The 20,322-nt window shown below is 39.8% G+C and overlaps 1 protein-coding gene across 7 annotated transcripts in view; it reads right to left on the bottom strand.

The window, feature by feature from the left end:
* LOC104590647 (abscisic-aldehyde oxidase-like) overlaps positions 1-18,784 on the bottom strand; it is a 91,177-nt gene extending 72,393 nt beyond the window's left edge. The window contains exons 1-2 of one of the 7 annotated variants that reach the window (XM_088889828.1): positions 18,585-18,784; positions 11,986-13,683 (exon numbers count right to left, since the gene is read on the bottom strand). In XM_088889828.1, the coding sequence (XP_088745954.1) occupies positions 11,986-13,462 (1,477 nt within the window). In that variant the 5' untranslated portion in view covers positions 13,463-13,683; positions 18,585-18,784. Of the gene's footprint in view, positions 1-11,985; positions 13,684-15,240; positions 15,592-15,770; positions 16,118-18,584 lie in introns of those variants that run through there. The other 6 variants (XM_019196550.2, XM_019196549.2, XM_010249365.3 and 3 more) reach the window with 6 other exon arrangements.
* Positions 18,785-20,322: the final 1,538 nt, after the last annotated feature.

Here is a 20,322-nt window from a genome sequence, read left to right as displayed (position 1 = left end):
CAGGTTTACACCTTGTTTTGATCTAGCAATTTCTATACCCAAAAAATACTTCAATGTCCCAAGGTCTTTTGTTTGAAAATGATTTTGCAGAAAGTACCTTTAGTTTATCGATCCCCAATTTGTCACTACCAGTTATGACAATATCATCCACATAGAGCACTAATAAAATCTTTTTGGCTTCTGAATCATAGTTGAACATCGAGTGGTCAACTTGGCATTGTTTCATTCCAAAATTCTTCACCACTTCACTAAACTTCCCAAACCAAGCATGAGGCGATTGTTTCAACCCATAAATTGCCTTTTTCAATCTGCACACCTTACCATCCTCCCCCTGAGAAACAAACCCAAGTGGTTGCCCCATATATACCTCCTCCATAAGGTCACCATGAAGGAAGGCATTTTTAATGTCAAGTTGAAACAAGGGCCAATCATACATAACTGCCAGGGAAATTAAGACACGGACAGAGCCAATCTTAGCCACTGGAGAGAAGGTCTCCATATAGTCCACCCCATACAACTGTGAATAACCTTTAGCAACAAGTCTGGCCTTCAGACGCTCCACACTACCATCTGACAAGTATTTAACAGTATACACCCATTTACAACCCACAACATGCTTACCAGGAGGAAGAGTAGTGAGCTCCCACGTTTGAGTATGGTGAAGGGCAGAGAGTTCCTCCTCCATTGCCTACCGCCACCCAGGTGAGCTAAGAACCTCTTGGACATTCTTAGGTATAGAAATAGATGACACCAGTGAAACAAATTGGCGATGTGAAGCGGAAAGGCGAGAGACTGAAACAAAATTGGAAATGGGATGAAGGGTACAACTACGTTTACCTTTCCGTAAAGCAATGGGAAGATCAAGTCCTGAAGGTTCTGGGACAAGAGCAACAACAGGATCTGCAGACAAGGTAGAAGCTGGAGGAGGAGCCGGTGTCTGTCGATGAGTATACACGTGTCGGATCGGTGTTCGTTCAGTAGGGATCTGCACTGAAGGAGGTGAAGGGTCAACCCCAACTGGAACACCCAGAACGGGATCACTGACTGGAAGAGGAAGAGGAAGAAAAGGTGGAGACACCGATGCTTCAGGTCCCGAGAAGAAGGGGACAGACTCAAAAAAGGTGACATCAGGACAGACATAGCACTTCCGAGTAATGGGATTATAACACTTGTGCCCTTTTTGAGTCCGAAAGTAGCCAAGAAATACACACTTAATAGAGCATGCATCCAGCTTGTCTATCCCAGGACTCAGATTGTGAACAAAGCACACACAGCCAAAGATGCGGGGTGTTAATGGAAAGGGAGACAAGGTGGGGAACAAAATAGAAAAGGGAGACCGACCATGAAGAATGAAGGAGGGCATCCGATTAATAAGGAAACACGCAGTAAGTACAGCATCACTCCAAAATCGTTTAGGAACACTCATATGATGAAAAATAGACCGAGCAGTTTCAAGGAGATGATGGTTCTTTCATTCGGCCACCCCATTTTGTTGAGGAGTGGATGCACATGAAGTTTGATGAATGATGCCATGCTGTTCTAAATACTGTTGAAAGGAAGTAAGAAGTATTCACGACCGTTATCTAAACGAAAAACTTTGATTGGAACACCAAATTGTGTACGTATTTCAGCATGGAATTTTTGAAAAATGGAAAATAATTCACTCCTTTCTTTCATTAAATAAATCCATGTCATCCTTCAACAATCATCAATAAAAGTGACAACATACTTGTAACCATTATAAGACTCTATTTTAATCAAACCCCAAACATCTGAATGAACCAAAGCAAAAGGACTCAACATACGACCCCACTAAGAACCTAGTGACATCTAGTTGTTCCCTCTGTTGTTGCTGAACCTTAACATCTAGAGTGAGGGGATGATAGACATTGAGTTCATTTCTAAGGTTCTTCATACTGGCATAATACTCTTCTAGGGTTTTATTCCCTTGTTGCAAATCGAAATACTCCTAATCGAGCTGATATACCCTTGTAGTATTATCCTGCCCAGAATAAAGCTTCTTGGCATGTTCCCATATGTCCTTAGTTGTATCTAAGAACATAAAGTTGGCATTTATTTTGGGTTCCATACTATTCCATAACCATGTCATGATTTGGGTATCTTCTTGTTCCCAGTCATCAAACCATGGTTTATCTTCCTCTAGGTGTTTCACTTTCCTCTTTGCCTTGAGGAAAACTTCCACTGACTTGGCCCATGGCACATAATTCTCACCATTAAGTTTAATGGAGGTCATCTGCACACCCAAATAGTCAGAGGGGATCATTACACTCGGTTTCTGATCACTAGAACCATCTCCCATTGCTGCCATTATGTCCTCCACTGCTATCTCTAATGGCTGAACTCTCAATCACCAACCAAATACTGTTGTCAAGGCAACACTAAAGCACACTGGTAACAATCTCACAACTAGTCACAATCAACAACTTGATGTAGACTAACATTAAGGTTAAGAACTGGATGTTTTGACCAGATTCGGCTACCATCCAGATTAGAACATTGATGAAAGCTACTAGGCTGAGGTATTCGGCCACTTCTTTTAGCACAAATTTTTTTCTGTTCACACCACTACTGACATCCCAGAAATATTAGGCACCATTACAACAACACAACACTCAAGCAACCACACAAAAAAAAATTATGTTCACACCACTACTAACAACCCAGAAATAGTAGTCACCATGACAGCAATGCAACAACTCGAGCAACCACACACAAACCCTCTTGAAATTGTTCAGTAGAGGGTAAACACCACAAGCACCACCACAAGACTAGGGCTGTCACACATGGTGACAGCAGTATTAGGCTGATATCCTAGGGTTGCCGCACCTTCCTAATACTTGTAATAGGGATTGCGGCAGTCCTAAAACAAAAAATAAATAACAGCCTCTAGAGCTACCGAAAAACAAGGGAGAAAGATGGTATATGTGCATGAAACAGGTATAAGTCTGATCTGAAACCAATTAGCAAACACAACAGCTTGGAGAATAATCTGATATGCTGAAGCAGAATTAGGGTTTTAATCAGTCCTTAAAAGAAAATTCTCAGCCGCACATTCCAGGCAGTACCGTACAGATAAGACTTGTAGTAGGGTTAATATGAAACCCTAAAACTAATCAATGTTGAGGAGAAAACTTAAGAAGAGATTCACAAGTAGATCACAAGGCTCGGCCCAGCATTAGGGTTTGTCGCAGGGTTAAGACAAAACCCTAGATAATAGAAGGAAGAAAACCCTAGAGTGGTTCGGCCGCCCTTCTAGATAGGTCTAACCTATCTTCTCTGTAGAGAACACTGATGTGGGCCCCACTGCAGTGGTCCCCACTGTGTTCGTAGGACAGCATGTGTAGTTATTTGTTTCAGTTATAGTAGTGTCAGTTTGAGTCAGTTTGTTAATTCAATTGTTATTTATTTCAGCTTTTATTTACTTTATTTATTATGTAAGTACTAAGGGCAGATGTGTCCTTTCCATTATGTACTAAACATAACCTATAAATAATAAGAAAGTGGCGGTGGCAGATCTGTTAGAATCTGTCCCTCCTTTCAACCACTTGTGTTCTCCTGTTTCTCTTCTATTCTCTCTCCTTTCTCTCACTTTTCTTCTGTTTTGTAAACCTAAAACCTATTAGGATTCAAGACTGATTACAGTCTTGATCTTCTACTTGGTATCAGAGCCTATCTAGGGCTTCTCATGTGTGTCTAGTCCAGCCGACCACATGAGGACTAGCTAGGGCTGGAAGCTTTGAAGAAGTATTCGGTGGCTGAATCTTGGAGATTACCAGGAGAGGTTCGCAACAGTTGAAGACTTGTCGCGGCTTGCAGAGAGTTGGTAATCAGGAAGAAGCAGCGAAGGTTAGGGTTCAGATATTTTCTACTGTTTGTTGATGACCATACCCGTTTTTCTTGGGTCTATCTTATGCGTTCTCGGGATAAGGTTCCTGCTCTGACCCAAAACTTCCATCAGATGGTTCTCACTCAGTTTGGGACCAAAATCAAAGTCCTTAGATCTGATAATGCAAAGTAATACTTTGCTCAGCCATTGATCTCCTACCTTCTTAGCCATGAAGTTATTCACCAGAGCACTTGACCTTATACACCACAGCAGAACGGCGTTGCCGAAAGGAAGAATAGGCATATCTTGGAGGTGGCTAGAAGCATTATGTTTACCTCCAATGTACTTATTCGCTTTTGGGGTGATGCTATCCTCACAGCAGTTTATCTCATTAATCGAATTCCTTCCCGGGTTCTTGATATGAGAACCCCCTTTTCCCTTCTATACCCAGACGAGGAGTTATTCATTGTTCCCCTTAAAACCTTTGGTTGTACCTGTTTTGTTCAGCTTCTCGGGCCTCATCATTCCAAGTTTGAACCTAAGGCCTCTAAATGCATTTTCCTTGGTTATGCACAAACTCAAAAGGGTTATTGCTGCTATGATCCGGTTTCCAGGAAACGGTTTGTTTCCATGGATGTCACCTTCTTTGAGGAGACATCCTATTATCCTAGGGTTTCTCCTCAGGGGGAGAGCAGTGAGAGTGGGGTTGTTTTGAGTTTCTTTCCTTAGGGGGAGAGCAGTGAGAGTGGAAGTGGGGCTGGTAGAAGTGGGGCTGTTTTGAGTGGGGCTGTTCCTTTACCTATTCCACTGGATAATGAAGGCTGTAGTGGTAAGGGTGGTGAGAGGGAGCCGGAGTTGAGAGTCTATCACAGGCGATGCAGGCAGGTTGATCCTAGTCATCGGCAGTCCCGGCCAGCTCCAGTTCCTTCTGTGGCTCCAGATCCAGAGCCTATTGAGATACCTCTCACTGTTGCCACTTCCCCTCTTGTGGATGACCTTGATCTCCCTATTGCCATTCGCAAAGGGAAACGACATTGCACCACTTCTACAGCTCACAGCATCTCACAGTTCTTATCCTATGATCGTCTGTCTCCATCTTACCGGTCCTATCTCACTTCCATTGCCGATGTCCCTATTCCAAGAACAGTGCAAGAAGTCTTATCAGTTCCAGAATGGAAAGATGCAATGCAAGTCGAAATGGATGCCCTGTTGAAAAATAATACTTGGGCACTGGTTGACCCACCAAAAGGAAAGAAACCGGTGGGTGTTCACTGTGAAGCATAATGCTGATGGCTCTATTGAAAGGTACAAAGTCCGACTGGTTGCAAAGGGGTTTACTCAGACTTATGGTATAGACTACTTGGAGACCTTTGCCCCAGTAGCCAAGATGACCACCATCCGAGTTCTGTTATCCCTTGCAGCAAATCATTCTTGGCCCCTGTTTCAGATGGATGTTAAAAATGCCTTTCTGAATGGAGACTTACAGAAAGAGGTTTACATGCAGTTGCCTCCTGGATTCTATGATACAGAGACAGGTAAGAAGGTTTGCCGACTGAACAAGGCATTGTATGGTTTGAAGCAGTCACCTAGAGCCTGGTTTGATAGGTTCAGATTAGCCCTTGGAAAGTTTGGTTATGTACAGGCCCAGTCAGATCATACACTATTCATCAAGAGGGTGGAGTCCTCTCTGACACTACTTGCAGTATATGTTGATGATATTGTGGTGACAGGAAATGACAGTCATGAGATTGAGTCCCTCAAACAGCTCCTTCATCAAGAGTTTGAGGTGAAAGATCTTGGTGCACTACGGTACTTTTTGGGTATTGAGGTTGCTAGATCCAAGCAGGGGATTTTTATCTCTCAGAGAAAATATGTTCTAGATTTGTTGGCAGAAACTGGAAAGTTGGGTGTTAAGCCGGCTGATACACCCATCGAACAAAATCACAAGATTAGTGCAGAGGGCGGGGAGCCTCTTGAAGACAAAGTTATGTTCCAACGGTTGGTTGGAAAGCTCCTATATCTCTGCCTCACTCGGCCGGATATCAGCTATGCAGTTAGTGTTGTTAGGCAGTACATGCACTCCTCTAGAACTTCTCATCTTCTTGCGGTAGAGAGAATATTAGCAATACTTGAAGAGATGCCCGGGTAGGGGTATACTGCTCAAGAACAATAATCACATGAGGGTGGAAGTCTATACAGATGTCAATTGGGCTGGGAGTGTTGATGACAGAAGGTCTACCTCTGGATATTGTGCCCTTGTGGGAGGTAACCTTGTCTCTTGGAGGAGTAAGAAGCAGAGTGTTGTTTCCCGCTCCAGTGCTGAAGCGGAATACAGGTCAATGGCTAATGGAGTGGCTGAAATCTTATGGCTGAGGTCACTACTTGAAGAGTTGGGTATTGACTATGAAAAGCCCTTAATGCTATATTGTGATAATCAGGCAGCTATTAATATAGCCCACAACTCAGTGCAGTATGACAGAACTAAACATATCGAAGTTGATCGACATTTTGTGCGAGAAAGGGTCACATCACAAGAAGTGTGTCTTCCGTACATCACATCTAATATGCAGCTCGCGGATATCCTCACCAAGGCTGTACCAAGGAAGAAGTTAGAGACAAACCTATCCAAGTTGGGAATGATAGATATCTACTCCCAACTTGAGGGGGAGTGTAGAGAACACTGATGTGGGCCCCACTGCAGTGGTCTCCACTGTGTTCATAGGACAGCATGTGTAGTTATTTGTTTCAGTTATAGTAGTGTTAGTTTGAGTCAGTTTGTTAATTCAGTTGTTATTTATTTCAGCTTTTATTTACTTTATTTATTATGTAAGTACTAAGGGCAGATGTGTCCTTTACATTATGTACTAAACATAACCTATAAATAATAAGAAACTGGCGGCGGCAGATCTGTTAGAATCTGTCCCTCCTTTCAACCACTTGTGTTCTCCTGTTTCTCTTCTATTCTCTCTCCTTTCTCTCACTTTTCTTCTTTGTAAACCTAAAACCTATTAGGATTCAAAACTGATTACAGTCTTGATCTTCTACTTTCTCTAATAGTACTTCTCTCAGAAAATAAAAAACTTACAAGAGAACGCTGTTCGCTGCCTTCCAAGGTTACCCGAACCCTAGCCTTCTCTGATTCTTCCTGATCACCAACACTCTGCAACCGTGGCAAATCTTCAACAGCTGCTAAACCCTCTGGCGATTTCCAAGAATCAGTCAACGAACTCTACTTTCTCAGCTTCCAGCCCTAGATGGTTCTCATGTGGTCGGCTGGACTAGACTCACATGAGAAACCCTAGCTCTGATACCAAGTAGACGTTCAAGACTGCTATCAGCCTTGAACCCTAATAGATTTCAGGTTCGAAAATAGAAGAGAAAGTATAGAGAAGAGAGGAGAAAGAGAAGAGAGAGCAATAGAACACAAGGGTTGAAAGGAGGGATAGAATCTTAATGTTCTGCCGCCGCCACTTTTATTTAGTATTTATAGGTTATGCTCATTACATGGAAAGGACAGATCTGCCCTTAGTATTTACATAACAAATAGAACAAAATAAAACTGAAATAAATAACTAAAATAACCAACTGACCACCAGCTAACCCTAGGATGACTAGAACACATTCTACCCTACGAACACAGTGGGACCATAGCTGTGGGGCCCACATCAGTGTTCTCTACACTGCCCAAAATTCATTTTCTCCAACACCAGGTCCAAACATTGCCAATTAACATGGTCATAAGCTTTTTCAATATCAAGTTTACAAACGACACCCAAGGTCCCCTCTCTTCTTCTAGAGTCCAGCAATTCATTGGCGATGAGAATTGAATCTACCACCTGTCTACCCGGAACAAAAGCACTTTGGTTGCAAGAAATAACACTTCCTAACACACCTTTCATTCTTTCTGCCAGGACTTTAGCCAGGATTTTGTAAAAACTATGCAAGAGACTGATAGGTCTAAAATCCTTTATATTAACAGCCCCCTCAATTTTTGGAATGAGAGTGATAAAAGTAGCATTCAGACTTCTTTGAAGTGATGCATTTGTGTGAAATGCCTAGAACACCTGCATCAGGTCTTTCTTCACAATATCCCAACATTTTAAATAAAAGAGGTTTGAAAGCCCATCCGGACCCTGCGACTTATCACTTTCAAGCTTCTTGACTGCTTCCTTTATTTCCTCTTCTGTAAAAGGTCTCTCAATCCAGAGTTTCTGCTCTTCATTCAATTGCTTGAAAGGAAGCTCGGAGGGAAATGGTCTATGGACCCACCTCTCTTTATAAAGGTTTTTATAGAAAGAGGTTGCTACTGATTTAACCTCAGAGCTAGACTCACCACTCCTATCCTCCCACACTAGCTTGCTAATTGAAGAGATCCTTGCACGAGCATTTGCCATTTTATGAAAGAACTTCGTATTTTTATCACCCTCCTTTAGCCAAATAGTTTTGGCTCTTTGTCTCCACTTCATCTCTTCCTCTACAGCCATCTTGTCAAATCTGATTTTTGCAATAGACCTTTTTAATCTCAACTCTTCAGTCAAGGGACCCACCTCTTCAGCTCTGATAGTCTCAACAATGGTGCTCAATAAGGCCTTCTTTTCAGAACCCAACTTCATTTTATTCTCCATACCCCAGATTTTTAACTTTCCCTTGATGGCGTTTAACCAATAATCTGAAATCGATGCCCTACACAAGAATGACACATGGGAAGTGGTGGATTTGCCTGAAGGGAAGGATCCAGTTGGTTGCAAGTGGGTCTTTACTATCAAATACCGAGCTGATGGCACCATTGAAAGGTACAAGGCCAGGCTGGTTGCAAAAGGCTATACACAGACATATGGGATTGATTATTTAGAGACCTTTGCACCTATTGCCAAGAAGACATCTGTGAGGGTTCTTCTATCTTTAGCTACTCACTTTGACTAGCCCCTTTATCAATTGGATGTGAAAAATGCATTTCTGAATGGTGAATTACATGAGGAGGTTTATATGTCTCTTCCTCCAGGGATGTATGGAACTGATATGAAAGGGAAGGTATGCAGGCTGAAGAAATCTCTTTATGGACTAAAACAGTCCCCTAGAGCATGGTTTGAGAGATTTAGAACAGCACTTGTTAACTTTGGTTATGTGCAGACACAGTCCGATCATACTCTTTTTGTGAAGAAGAGTGGACCTCTGGCAGTATATCTCATTGTGTATGTAGATGATTTTGTAGTGACTGGTAATGATGTTTCAGGAATTCATGATCTAAAATCTTTTCTCCATACAGAGTTTGAGATTAAAGATTTGGGGGAATTGAGATACTTTCTTGGCATAGAAGTGGCTCGATCCAAGGATGGGATTCTTATCTCCCAAAGGAAGTATGTTCTTGACTTGCTCTCTGAAACTGGAAAGATGGGTGCTAGACCAGTTGCTACTCCTATTGATATGAGTCATAAACTCTCAGCCTCAAAAGGGACATTGTTAGAAGACAAAGGAATCTTTCAGAGACTTCTTGGGAAACTTTTGTACCTATGCATGACTCGGCCAGATATTGCATATGCAATCAGTTGCATTAGCCAATTCATGCATGCTCCCCGAGACACTCATATGGCAGCAGCAGAGAGAATCCTATGTTATTTGAAGGGCTCCCCAAGAAAGGATATTCTGTTTGCCAAGCATGGTCATATGAAACTTGAAGCCTACACCGATGCTGACTGGGCCGGAAACATTGATGACAGAAGATCTACTTCTGGGTATTGCAGCTTGGTGGCTGGTAATGTTGTTTCTTGGAGAAGCAAGAAACAATCGGTTGCTGCTTGGTCTTCTGCTAAAGCAGAATACAGGGCCATGGCACATGGAGTTTCTGAATTACTATGGCTAAAATCTTTGATGGAAGAACTTGGAGTTGAATATGACAAGCCAATGATGTTGTACTGTGATAATCAGGCTGTCATCAACATTGGTCACAACCCAGTGCAACATGATAGAACCAAGCATATTGAAGTTGATCGACACTTCATTAGGGAAAGGGTCTCTTCGGGTGAAATGTGTCTTCCTTTCATCACATCTGAAGGACAGTTGGCAGATTTTCTCACCAAAGGCATTCCCAAGGCAAAACTTCAGCATGATACCAGCAAGCTTGGCATGATTGACATCTATGCTCAGCTTGAGGGGGAGTGTAGAGAAGATGGGCCGAATGGCCCATAGGTTGTTTATTCTTTCTTGTTATTTATGTTTTTCTGTAATGGGCCTTATTCTGGGCCCATCCTGTCTATATTAAGTTCTTTGTAAATTCTTGCCCAACTAAGGGCCTCCTTGTAATTATTCAAATATATCTTAATAAAATAGTGTTAGGGTGTTGAGAGAGTGTAGGTTCGAAACTTTCATTCTCAGACCCTCATTGCCGAACTTTCAGCTCTCCTCTCTTCAGTTTTCTTCAATCCCCACCCCCCCCCTTACTTTTGTGTAGCATTAGCATTACCAGTTACCACCTGTTCTCCAACTCCTCCCTTATCTATCCCCTCTCTTGACTCTTGATCTCCCTTTAACTCACTCTCCCTACCCGACACCTGTCTTTCCTCACTTGAGCCATTCAATCCATCTTTATCCACCTGTACCCCCCTACTGATAGGTGATGCCAACTCATCACCTCCTCTTTCTTCCAAGCGACTTCTTGACTCCCCTTCCTTCTCTGCCTTCTCCCCTATCCTACAGCCTGGCAACCCTCCATCTCCCAGCACTCCTCCTTTCGCCCCCTCTTCTGCAACTATTCTTCTGTCCAATGAAGCCTCCTCCTTCTCCTTCCTAAATGATCCATCAACCCCTCAATTATTATTCTCAATTCATAAGGTTCTCCTGCAAATTCCAGAACCATTCTATCTAGAACATTGACAATGTCCTTAACCTCAACTAGGATCCTCTTTTTCTTTTGAAAAGTAAAAATAAAATTCCATTAGAAAAAACAAAAAGAGAATACAAGAGGAAGGCGATAAAATATCACCCGAGAGAAAGGAAATATAACTGAGACAAAGCCTAATACATGACAAGACAAACTACAGCCGTCTAAGGAAAAACAAAAGCACCTCTAGGACTAGACCCTCAATCAGCTCCACAATGCCCTCCTGCATTGAAAGCTTATAAAGCCAAGCGAAAACAAAACCCTAGTCTTCCCCTTCAAACACTTCCTCCTGCCCATCGACATCTTCATCCCAGCCGATGAAGAAAAGGCACTCCACTCTTCCTTCCACAAAGCTAAAAATTCTAGCCACCCACCAGGGTAAGTCCCTTCCACCACAACTCTTAAGTCAAAAGGTTCTCCACCAAAATGAAGCAGCAATGAAGCTGGGACAAGATGTATTTCCTCCACCTCAATTAAGATATGTGCAGAAGAAAGACCCTTCCACGCAATGTTTCTTGGATCAACGAACCTGAAACTACCACATGCATCTCCAACAGCCCTGAATGTTTGAAAGCTCCAAGCATGCAAAGGAATACCAAAAACATTTATCCATACGAAACTTGAAGGCCCCATATTTCTCAAAGCCCCAACAAGGGGATTCCATCTCCCCAACCTTAATTCTGGGAGTCGTAATTGATCTTGTTCGTGATTGAGAACATCAAGAGCTTCATGTGAAGAATATAGTGTAATTGTCACTTGCTTCCCATTACTCTTGGTCATTTTATTAGCTTAATGTGAAGAAAACATTCTTAAATGGTGATCTGCAACATGAAGTTTACATGGTCCTGCCACTCAGATTTTACAGTGATGTGTCAAGGGGTAGAGTATGTAAGCTTAACAAGTCATTATACCTATGGATTTGCAGTGTTTTTCTCTCCTTTCTCTCTTTTATTCTTCTCCTATAATCTTGATCATCTTTTCTTCCATTCTTTAACTCTATTACAAATTTCAGATTTCTTTTTATTCTATGACAATCAAGTAGAACAATGCTTAAAACCAAATTATACCTATGAATTTGCACAAAACTCCACTGATCACATTTTCCTGTGATTCAACAGTCCTTGACATTATTACTGCTTGTGAATAGAATTGGTCATATGACACAATAATCTCAACTAAAAGAATTTAGATTGGAAAAATAAAAGAAAGCAAAGAATCAATTATAGTGATGAAATAAGATACTTAATTAGGTGCAACAAACCAGAAGCTTGGATTTCTGCCCCAGCTTTCTTAGTTGGGTCACCAATAGGATGATACTCCCTGTTAACCTCCACCACCTGCTTTGCAGATGAGAGCAGAGCTGGTCTTCGAATATGAAAGTTACTACTTTCAGGTCCAGAGAACTTATTAGGCAAAGCATAAACAAACCCATTCAGGCCACCACTGGGAATGTCAGCATCAGCTTCTACTAGTTGATGAAGAAAATCAAATAGAAAACCAACAGCCAAACTTGTTCTATAAGCAGGATAGGAAGTGCCCTTTTCAGGCACCACAGTTGCTTTAAGTAAGCTAATAGCCTCAAATAGAATATTGTAGCTAAGCAATTTTCCAGCCAAAAATTCCTCAACCTTCCTTACCCTTGTTGCAAGTTTACTCCCGTAAGCACCGAAAGCCAAATGAATGTTTTCAAGAATAATATGATGAGAATTTTCACAGGTTGAAACTTGTGCCAGAAAAGCAGCATTGAGGTATGGCAAAGCATTCCCAAGTGGGCGTGGCGCAGCTCGAAAGGTTTCAAATAGCATCTTGGTTTTTATTTCAGATGAAACTCTTCTTTCTGATTCCCAACTTGGGATTCTAACACTTAGAAGCACAGTTTTAGAATTGAACAGTGGACCCTGCAAGAATTCCTCAAGTGTAATTTCTAGTCTTTTTGAACCAGTCTGCATAACTATTGTTGAATCCATAGCAAGAAGTATTGTAGCAATATCTGAAGGAAAGTGGTTCTTTTGTGCCATTACCAAATTTCCACCCAAACTTGCTGTGTTTCTGATGTACTCTGATGCAACCTTATCCATATGATCAGCAACTTTTTTAAATATCATTTCTCTGTTTGAATGAAGCCCACCTTCTCTCTCTTCCTTCAAAACTTGAATAACCTTAGAGATTGTAACAGCTGCTCCAATTTCAATTCCTTTGCTGTCCTTTCTTATCATAGAGAGCTCAGGGATATGTGTTAAATCTACGTACATATTGTACTTCTCTGGTTCTTTGTAGTAGCTTACACCTGTGTTTCCAACAACTAATTTCACCTTGGTTCCATTCTCAGCTTCATCTGTTTCCAATAGACTCTGAAGTTCTTGAACACTAACAGGACTATACCAAGAATATCCATTGGAATAAATAAGGGTTTTGGATTTGATTTCCTGTTTCAAAAACTTGGGAAAGGAACATATCTGATCACTATGAGTATAGAGGGGCAATTTACTTAATTTAGCATTAGCATCCATGTTCTCCTCTTTTCTCCAAAAGCAATTGAGACCCAGATCCTCCAGATCAACATCAGCTGCAAAGCTTTTGCAAGCATCAGCAATTGATCGATAACCTGTGCACCGGCAAAGGTTGCCGACGATGGCCTTCTCCGCTTCTGACACTGTAAGCTTAGAGAACCCAGGAGAGGGATCTGGCCTTGGGGACTTCTTAGAATTGTGGAGAGCTGAGAAAAGGGACATGCACATTCCAGGAGTACAGAATCCACATTGTGAAGCATGGAAACCAGCAAACCTTTGATGAATTGTGTGGAACCCATCCTTGCTGTTTCCAAGGCCTTCTGAAGTTGTAATAGAGCATCCATGTAAACTGCAAAGAAGAGTTAGACATGAACTCACTGTGAAGTCCACAACTTGATCAAGAACAGGATCATACTTTGATAACAAGACAACACAAGCACCACAACCACCTGCAAGCAAAATACCAGACTGAAATTTATAGTGCAATATGTTTCCTCCAATTGATCTCAAAAGAATTTGAGAAATTATATGCCCATGTCTTCAATAACAAAAGAAAAGGTTGAAAAAAGAAACAAGAAACATAACAAATTAATCAGATACTAGTATCATAGAAGTAATGAACAATAAGTTGCATTCAATAGAACAAATAGATCTTCCAATTGAAAAGAGAAGTGAAATTCCAAATTTCATTCATGAAATTCAAAACTAGCAGACCAAAGAACAAAAGATCAACAGAATAGGGAATTGTCATATGGAAATTTTAAACAAATAACTACTATGAGGATAAATTTGTCAATAGAAAGAAAAGGAATGAGAAGAGCCCAAGACCAGTGGAAGCAATCAATGTTAAAGGCCACTGTATTACAGTAGATACTATAGATATCCAAATGAAATATAACATAAAGGAAGAGAAATGTTAAAATATAAACCCATTTTCTATAAAAGAAAATTGGATTCAAATAATTCATGTCCATAAGGTGGGGTGGAAATCCATCCAACTGAACCAAAAAAAAGTAAAAAATAAAATAAAACAGAAAAAAGGAAAAAAAATAAAACCTTTTTTAAGCCAAAGGCATTACTACATGCATATTTAATTTCAATCAAAAGTGTAATAACTAAGGACCACATTAGAACAGTATCACCAAAGATTTCCCACATTTCCTTTTTGCCATTCTCTTTTTTATGGAAACAAGGGATTGAACCCAAAACTCAAAGTTGAATGAGTTACAAGATCATCTTCAAGGTGAAGCTACCTCCATCAAGAATGAGAGAGAGAGAGAGAGAATAAAAAGAAATCCAGACTTCTTCTCATATTCTCAGTTCTGTACATATTCTCTTTTTGTACTGATTCTTATTACATGTGACTAATTTCTTCAACCAATTAATAGATTGCTGACTGCCTCTGTCAACTTGGCAACTTGATTTAGTTGCTCAATTAGTTAGGTTGTTGCTGACATGGCCTCTTCCTTTCTCTTCTAGAATATACATTTATTTCCTTTTGTTGGCTCCCCTGTTCCCTAACACATCCAGTTTTGGATTGCATATCTTTCATAAACAAAGTAAAAAAAAATAGTAACTAAATTTGCAGATTATTTACATTTTCTATGAGTTTAAATTTTGCTTTAACTCATTCTATCATGAAGCTCTAAATCTTAAGGTAAATGGGACAATTTAAGGACATATTCTTTTGTCTATAACCTTAGTTTCTTAGCTTTGTTTAGAGGCAGCATAATAATTTAAAAGGTGTCTATGCTTCTTTACATTTTCTATGAGTTTAAATTTTTCTTTAACTCATTCTATCATGGAGCTCTAAATCTTAAGGTTTATGGGGCATTTCAAACATATGCTTTTGTTTATAACCTTAGTTTCTTAGGTTTGTTTAGAGATTTAGAACAAGACAATAATTTAAAAATGTGTATCCATGCTTCTTTTGATTGAGCTTTCCTAAATCCATGGAAACCCGCTCTCCCATACATTTTACCTTTCTACTCAAAGCCTAAGCGCACCTTTTTCAACAATTCAGAAGAACTTCACTGAAACTATAGTGAGACGCAACTTTTGCTCGATGTAGCGGACACTTACAACTGCACTCATCTGCAACCTATCACGGCATATATGATTTGCACTACAGAAGCGCCAACTGGATGCCACAAGCAAAAGAACACTCACTAAACCCTGACTTTAGGACCAAGGTTCCATCAAATGGCCTCAACACAGAGCGGAATTGAATGTTTCGTTGTTCGGTGGAAGAAATTGCGGAGGCCGGCGGAGGAGACAAGAGTAAGATTAGAAGAGGGAAGGTAAAGTCATACAGCGTAACGCAAAATAGGGCCTCCCCATCTCATTTATGGGTACAGAAACCAGAGAAACTGGACCTATTCTGCAAACACCTATCCTCTAAACAAATAAAGCATGAAAAACATGTGTTCACCGTCCAAACTAATCAAAACTTCAAAAACCAACCGAAGCATCATAAAACTAGAAGCAAGAAAAATTTAAGGTCAGTAAGAGAAAAGAAAATAGAAAAACAACTGACCTTCTCCACAACCAAGCTTAACACTTTTATAACGAGTCCGACAACGCAAGAATTCAAGCAAAGTGGTAGAAGGATCAATGGAGGAGAGCTCAAATCTCTCACCATTAACAGAAAAAATCAGTTTCCTCTCTGTTCTGTCCTCCATTGCCCAGTATCAGTGAGGTCCAAAACACAGTTTGGTTCTCCACTAAAAGGGTCAACTTCATTGATCGCATCAAAACCCAGCAACCGACCAAAATACATTAGTAAATTACAGAAATACTGTCAAAGCAAAAACAGATAAGAGACACAGCAAGTCAAAGAGAGAATCCCTTGAGGTGAGGGGTGTGTGTTGGTGTGTAAATGTCAAAACGCCGGTGAAATGTGGGCCGGCACGTCCACGCATTTTCGTACCGCCCGCACTGTAGCAGGCCGTGCTGGCACGGCCCATGCTGGCCTGGGCCAGTAGTCAACAGGCCTTGGCCGGGCCGGCCTGTATTATTTCATTTTCAGATTTTCTCTCTTCTTTTTTGTTCTCATTTATAACAAAAAAAAAAAATCAAAAACTCAAAAATTATAAAAAATAATAAAATTTTGAAGGAAAAATCATCTCAAAATTTTATTCCATATGAATAATTGATTCATTCAATAAAAATATAAAATGATAAAATGAATTAAAAAATAAAATAAAATTGAAAAATGTGATAATAAATTTGAAAAAAAAATTACAATGGAATTGAAAAAAAAAATTACAAATTAATAACTTACAAGATGCAAATAAAATTGAAAATTGAAAATCTCAAAATTTACAATAATCTAAGAAATGTTCTTCGAGTCTCACTTTCCTCTTCTTATGATGATACATTCAAACAATCTTTTGAACAAATACACATCTCCAATGTTTCATTTGGCATCCAACTCCTCTTATCTAGCACTCTATTTCCTCCACTAAAACAAGATTCTAATGTTATTATGGACACTAGTGGGATTAGAAGATTATGTGTCATAGCAGTTAACATATGATAATTATTTTCCTATGCTTTTCCACCAAGCTAAAATATCTAATTTTTCTATTTCTGCATATGTTTGAAAATTTATAATATTATTTTGCAAATAAAAATTAAGTTCACTAAAAGATGAACTTGAAGTAAAGGAAGATGACGAACAATGCCCCTATGGACCACAGCTTAGCTCTACCTAATATGGTACCACTACTACTATGTTTAGGAAGTGGCACTCAACCTTTTTTTTAATTTTAAATTCATATAAATTATACATATTAAACTTTTTTTTATTTTTTTCTTTTTGTCTACCTATATCTATTTGCATATTTTAATTATATGAATTAAGTATTACATTTACACCTTATAATTTTATCTTAAGATCTAATATTACAACTAAACAATTGTTAGCACCCAATTTTTGTTTAGTTCGCCGCTTGAATCCCCAATTCACCCTAAATGCCTAATCAAATATTTTTGATCTTCCCGAAATAATAAAAAACCAAAAGAACTCAAATTTTAACCCAAAAGCCCTTAAATCCACTATTAAACCTGCCCGATCCTAATCGGGTAACCTCAATTTACCCCCATTTACACTTTGAACCTTAGATCAAACACCACCATCAAACCCCAAATATACTAAAGCACCTACACATGAAATTAGGCCATACACACCATCAACCCAGGATTCCTCCTTCATTCGAACACCTCTAAACCAATTAGGCCATACGATTGAACCCATACCAAAACATTTACTTATAAAGTTTCAATCCAAAACTCTCCCATTTAGCCCTCAATCAAGCTAAGATTCCATTCTGAATTCTCTTATTAACACAACTTTCCATGATCTTGATCCCCCCAAGCCAATCAGACATTATCATCCAATCTTGAGTACCCTAAAGACCATAATTACAAAATTTCACCCAAAAATACCCCTTGATTTCCCCTCCTTCACACAAATATTCTATTTTGACACCTGTGAGCATCAGGAAAATGGCTCAGTAGCCACTTGGGCTGGAAATGGAGTCGCCACCCATCAGTTACAAAAATTGAGGTGATGGGACCTCCGAGAATGGTTTTCAAAGATATGTTAGTTCAACAATGACTCCATCAACCTGAGGCACCGGTTAAACCAGTCCAAGTAAGACTCGGATGGGAGAGGGAAGGGGTTAGGCGCCCCTCTCCCGGGTCCAATAACTGGGGAACATGGGAATTCCATTCAAGTGTGAGCATGCACAAATACTACTTTAATTAACTACAAATACACTAGCAAGTGAGACAAAACAAGAATGAACTAACATAAGACAATCAAACACTACTTATTTATTTATCTATTATCATTTTGATTACTTTGCCTTCGTTCCAATCCATGGAATCCAAAACTAGTAGCCGTTGGGTTCATTCATCCAAATTACATCTCTCAACAGCCAAATAAAACAACAATATTATCTCAGTCTTGACTCTTGAACAAGGCAAACATGACAGACAACCATCAAGATTCAAATTCTATAAAACATGTCATCTAACTAGATTTAAAACACAAGAGACCAAATCAACCAAATCTAAGCATTACCAAGGTATTACCTTAGCAACAGAGCAGAAGAGCAAATTAGCAAATGTTAGCATTTTCATGGTATTATCAAAATACGACCATCTCGGCATCATCATGGTATTGTCAAACAAAAAGAACAATTATAGTAGATCCAGGTCGGTACCCGGTAACTTACAGGAGTTGATTTGAGAAAACCAGCTCCGTCAGTTTTCCTTCTCCCTCTCATATCACAGACATAACGAAACTATTAAACAAACTAACAAATCTCAGTGATGAGCTTACCTGGGTTGGGATTTTGGCCTTAGAATGAATTGATGGAGCAGGGGAACGAGAATACAGATTTGCTACGGGTGCGCACCATTCTTCTTCATACTTCATAGAGCTTGATCATGAGATTAATAATGAACATAGAGGAGATTTTGGTCGATTTCAGGATATTGGAGATGAGTTCCACCACCAGAGGTGGAGGGGTTTGAATTCGTTGTTGGAAATGGTGGTCTGGTCAAGTTGTCTTAGCGACAAACAATGGCAATTGGTGGTTTGTGTCTGACATCAGAGGGGGGTTTGTATCTATGGGTTAACAATATTGACTAAAACGGAATCTTTTCAGATGGAAGGATAAATGAGGGCATTTTTTGCTAAAATTTGGCAAGGTAGGGTTTTTAAGCATTCTGGGTTGATTGATGGGATCAGATTGGCCTAACGGGTCCCGAATTGGGCAGATTTGGAAAGGGTTTGATTTAGTTAATCTAGGGCCTCGAAACAAAATCTTTATGTGATTGAGGGGCAAATAAGGTCTATTTTGGATGAAATTTCACAAGGTAGGATTTCTGGGTAGTTTGAGGTGATTGGTAAGGTTTGATTGAGTCAAATGGGCAAGGATCGGAAGGACATGGAATCTGGTCAATCTATGATATTGAAATAGAATCTTGGTGTAATTAAAAGGTGAACAGAGGTATTTTGGGCTGAGATTTCACAGGTGAGTATTTGGGGTGTCCAGGATCTGATGATTATGTCTAATTGGTTGAAGGGGGTCAAGATCGGAGAAATATAGGTCAATAAGATATTTCATAACAAAATCTTTGTTTGATGGATGGACAAATGGGGGAATCTAGGGTTAAAACTTTATGGGCAGGTGTTTTGATTTGTCAAACCTTTAATGGTGTGTTTTGATCGGCTCAAATGTATCAAGATCAAGGAAATTTGGCTTCTGAGTGTTTAGGTTAACGAGATCGACCAAAATGGAATCTTTGCTTGATGAAAGGGTAAATTAAGGAATCTTGATCTAAAATTTCATGGGTAGGTATTTTGGGAGGTCCTAGGTTTGATGGTTATGTCTGATCTAATGGTTGAGGTGTAAATGGAGGTTGATCAGGGCCATCAAATAGGTATCGGGTGGGTTTAACAGTGGATTTAAAGGCTTTGGGGCTAAAAGTTGGGTTTTTGGGGTTTTGGATGTTTCAAAGAGGTTGGAAGGGTTTGATTAGGTGTTTGGGGGTGAATTGGAGGTTCAGGTGATGGACTAAGCAAAAATCGGGTGCTAACAACATCCTACACTAGTTGAATCAACCCATTCAGATATGCCTAATATGGGCTCAGTTGGGCTAATCTGACCCCACTAATCAACTTTAAACGTTCAAAAACTCCATTCTATAAATAGCCAAAAATACCCATGATTGCCTACTCATCTAAAAAGATTCCATTTTTGGCTAATCTCATTAGTCCATATACACAAAACCACTTTGTAATTTGAGATCCATCTCCACCCTTAATTCTTTTAACCCAAATCCCCACCATTAAACCAGAATTTCAATTTGACCCATTTAAACCTAAAATTACCAAACTACCACCAAATTTCCTAAAATTACCAAACTACCCCTAAACTTTCCTAAAATTACTAAAATCTCCCCAACCTAACATTTAAATATAACCTAAGGTTTTCAATTCAAGATAATTTACACTGTTCACTGCCCCTTACCTTTTAACACTCAATATGGCGACGATAACCCCTATCTATTCT

The sequence above is a fragment of the Nelumbo nucifera genome, chromosome 6 (genome assembly GCF_055504915.1).
Source record: "Nelumbo nucifera cultivar China Antique chromosome 6, China Antique-T2T, whole genome shotgun sequence".
Lineage (NCBI taxonomy): Eukaryota > Viridiplantae > Streptophyta > Magnoliopsida > Proteales > Nelumbonaceae > Nelumbo > Nelumbo nucifera.
This window is presented reverse-complemented; position numbering and strand designations above follow the sequence as displayed.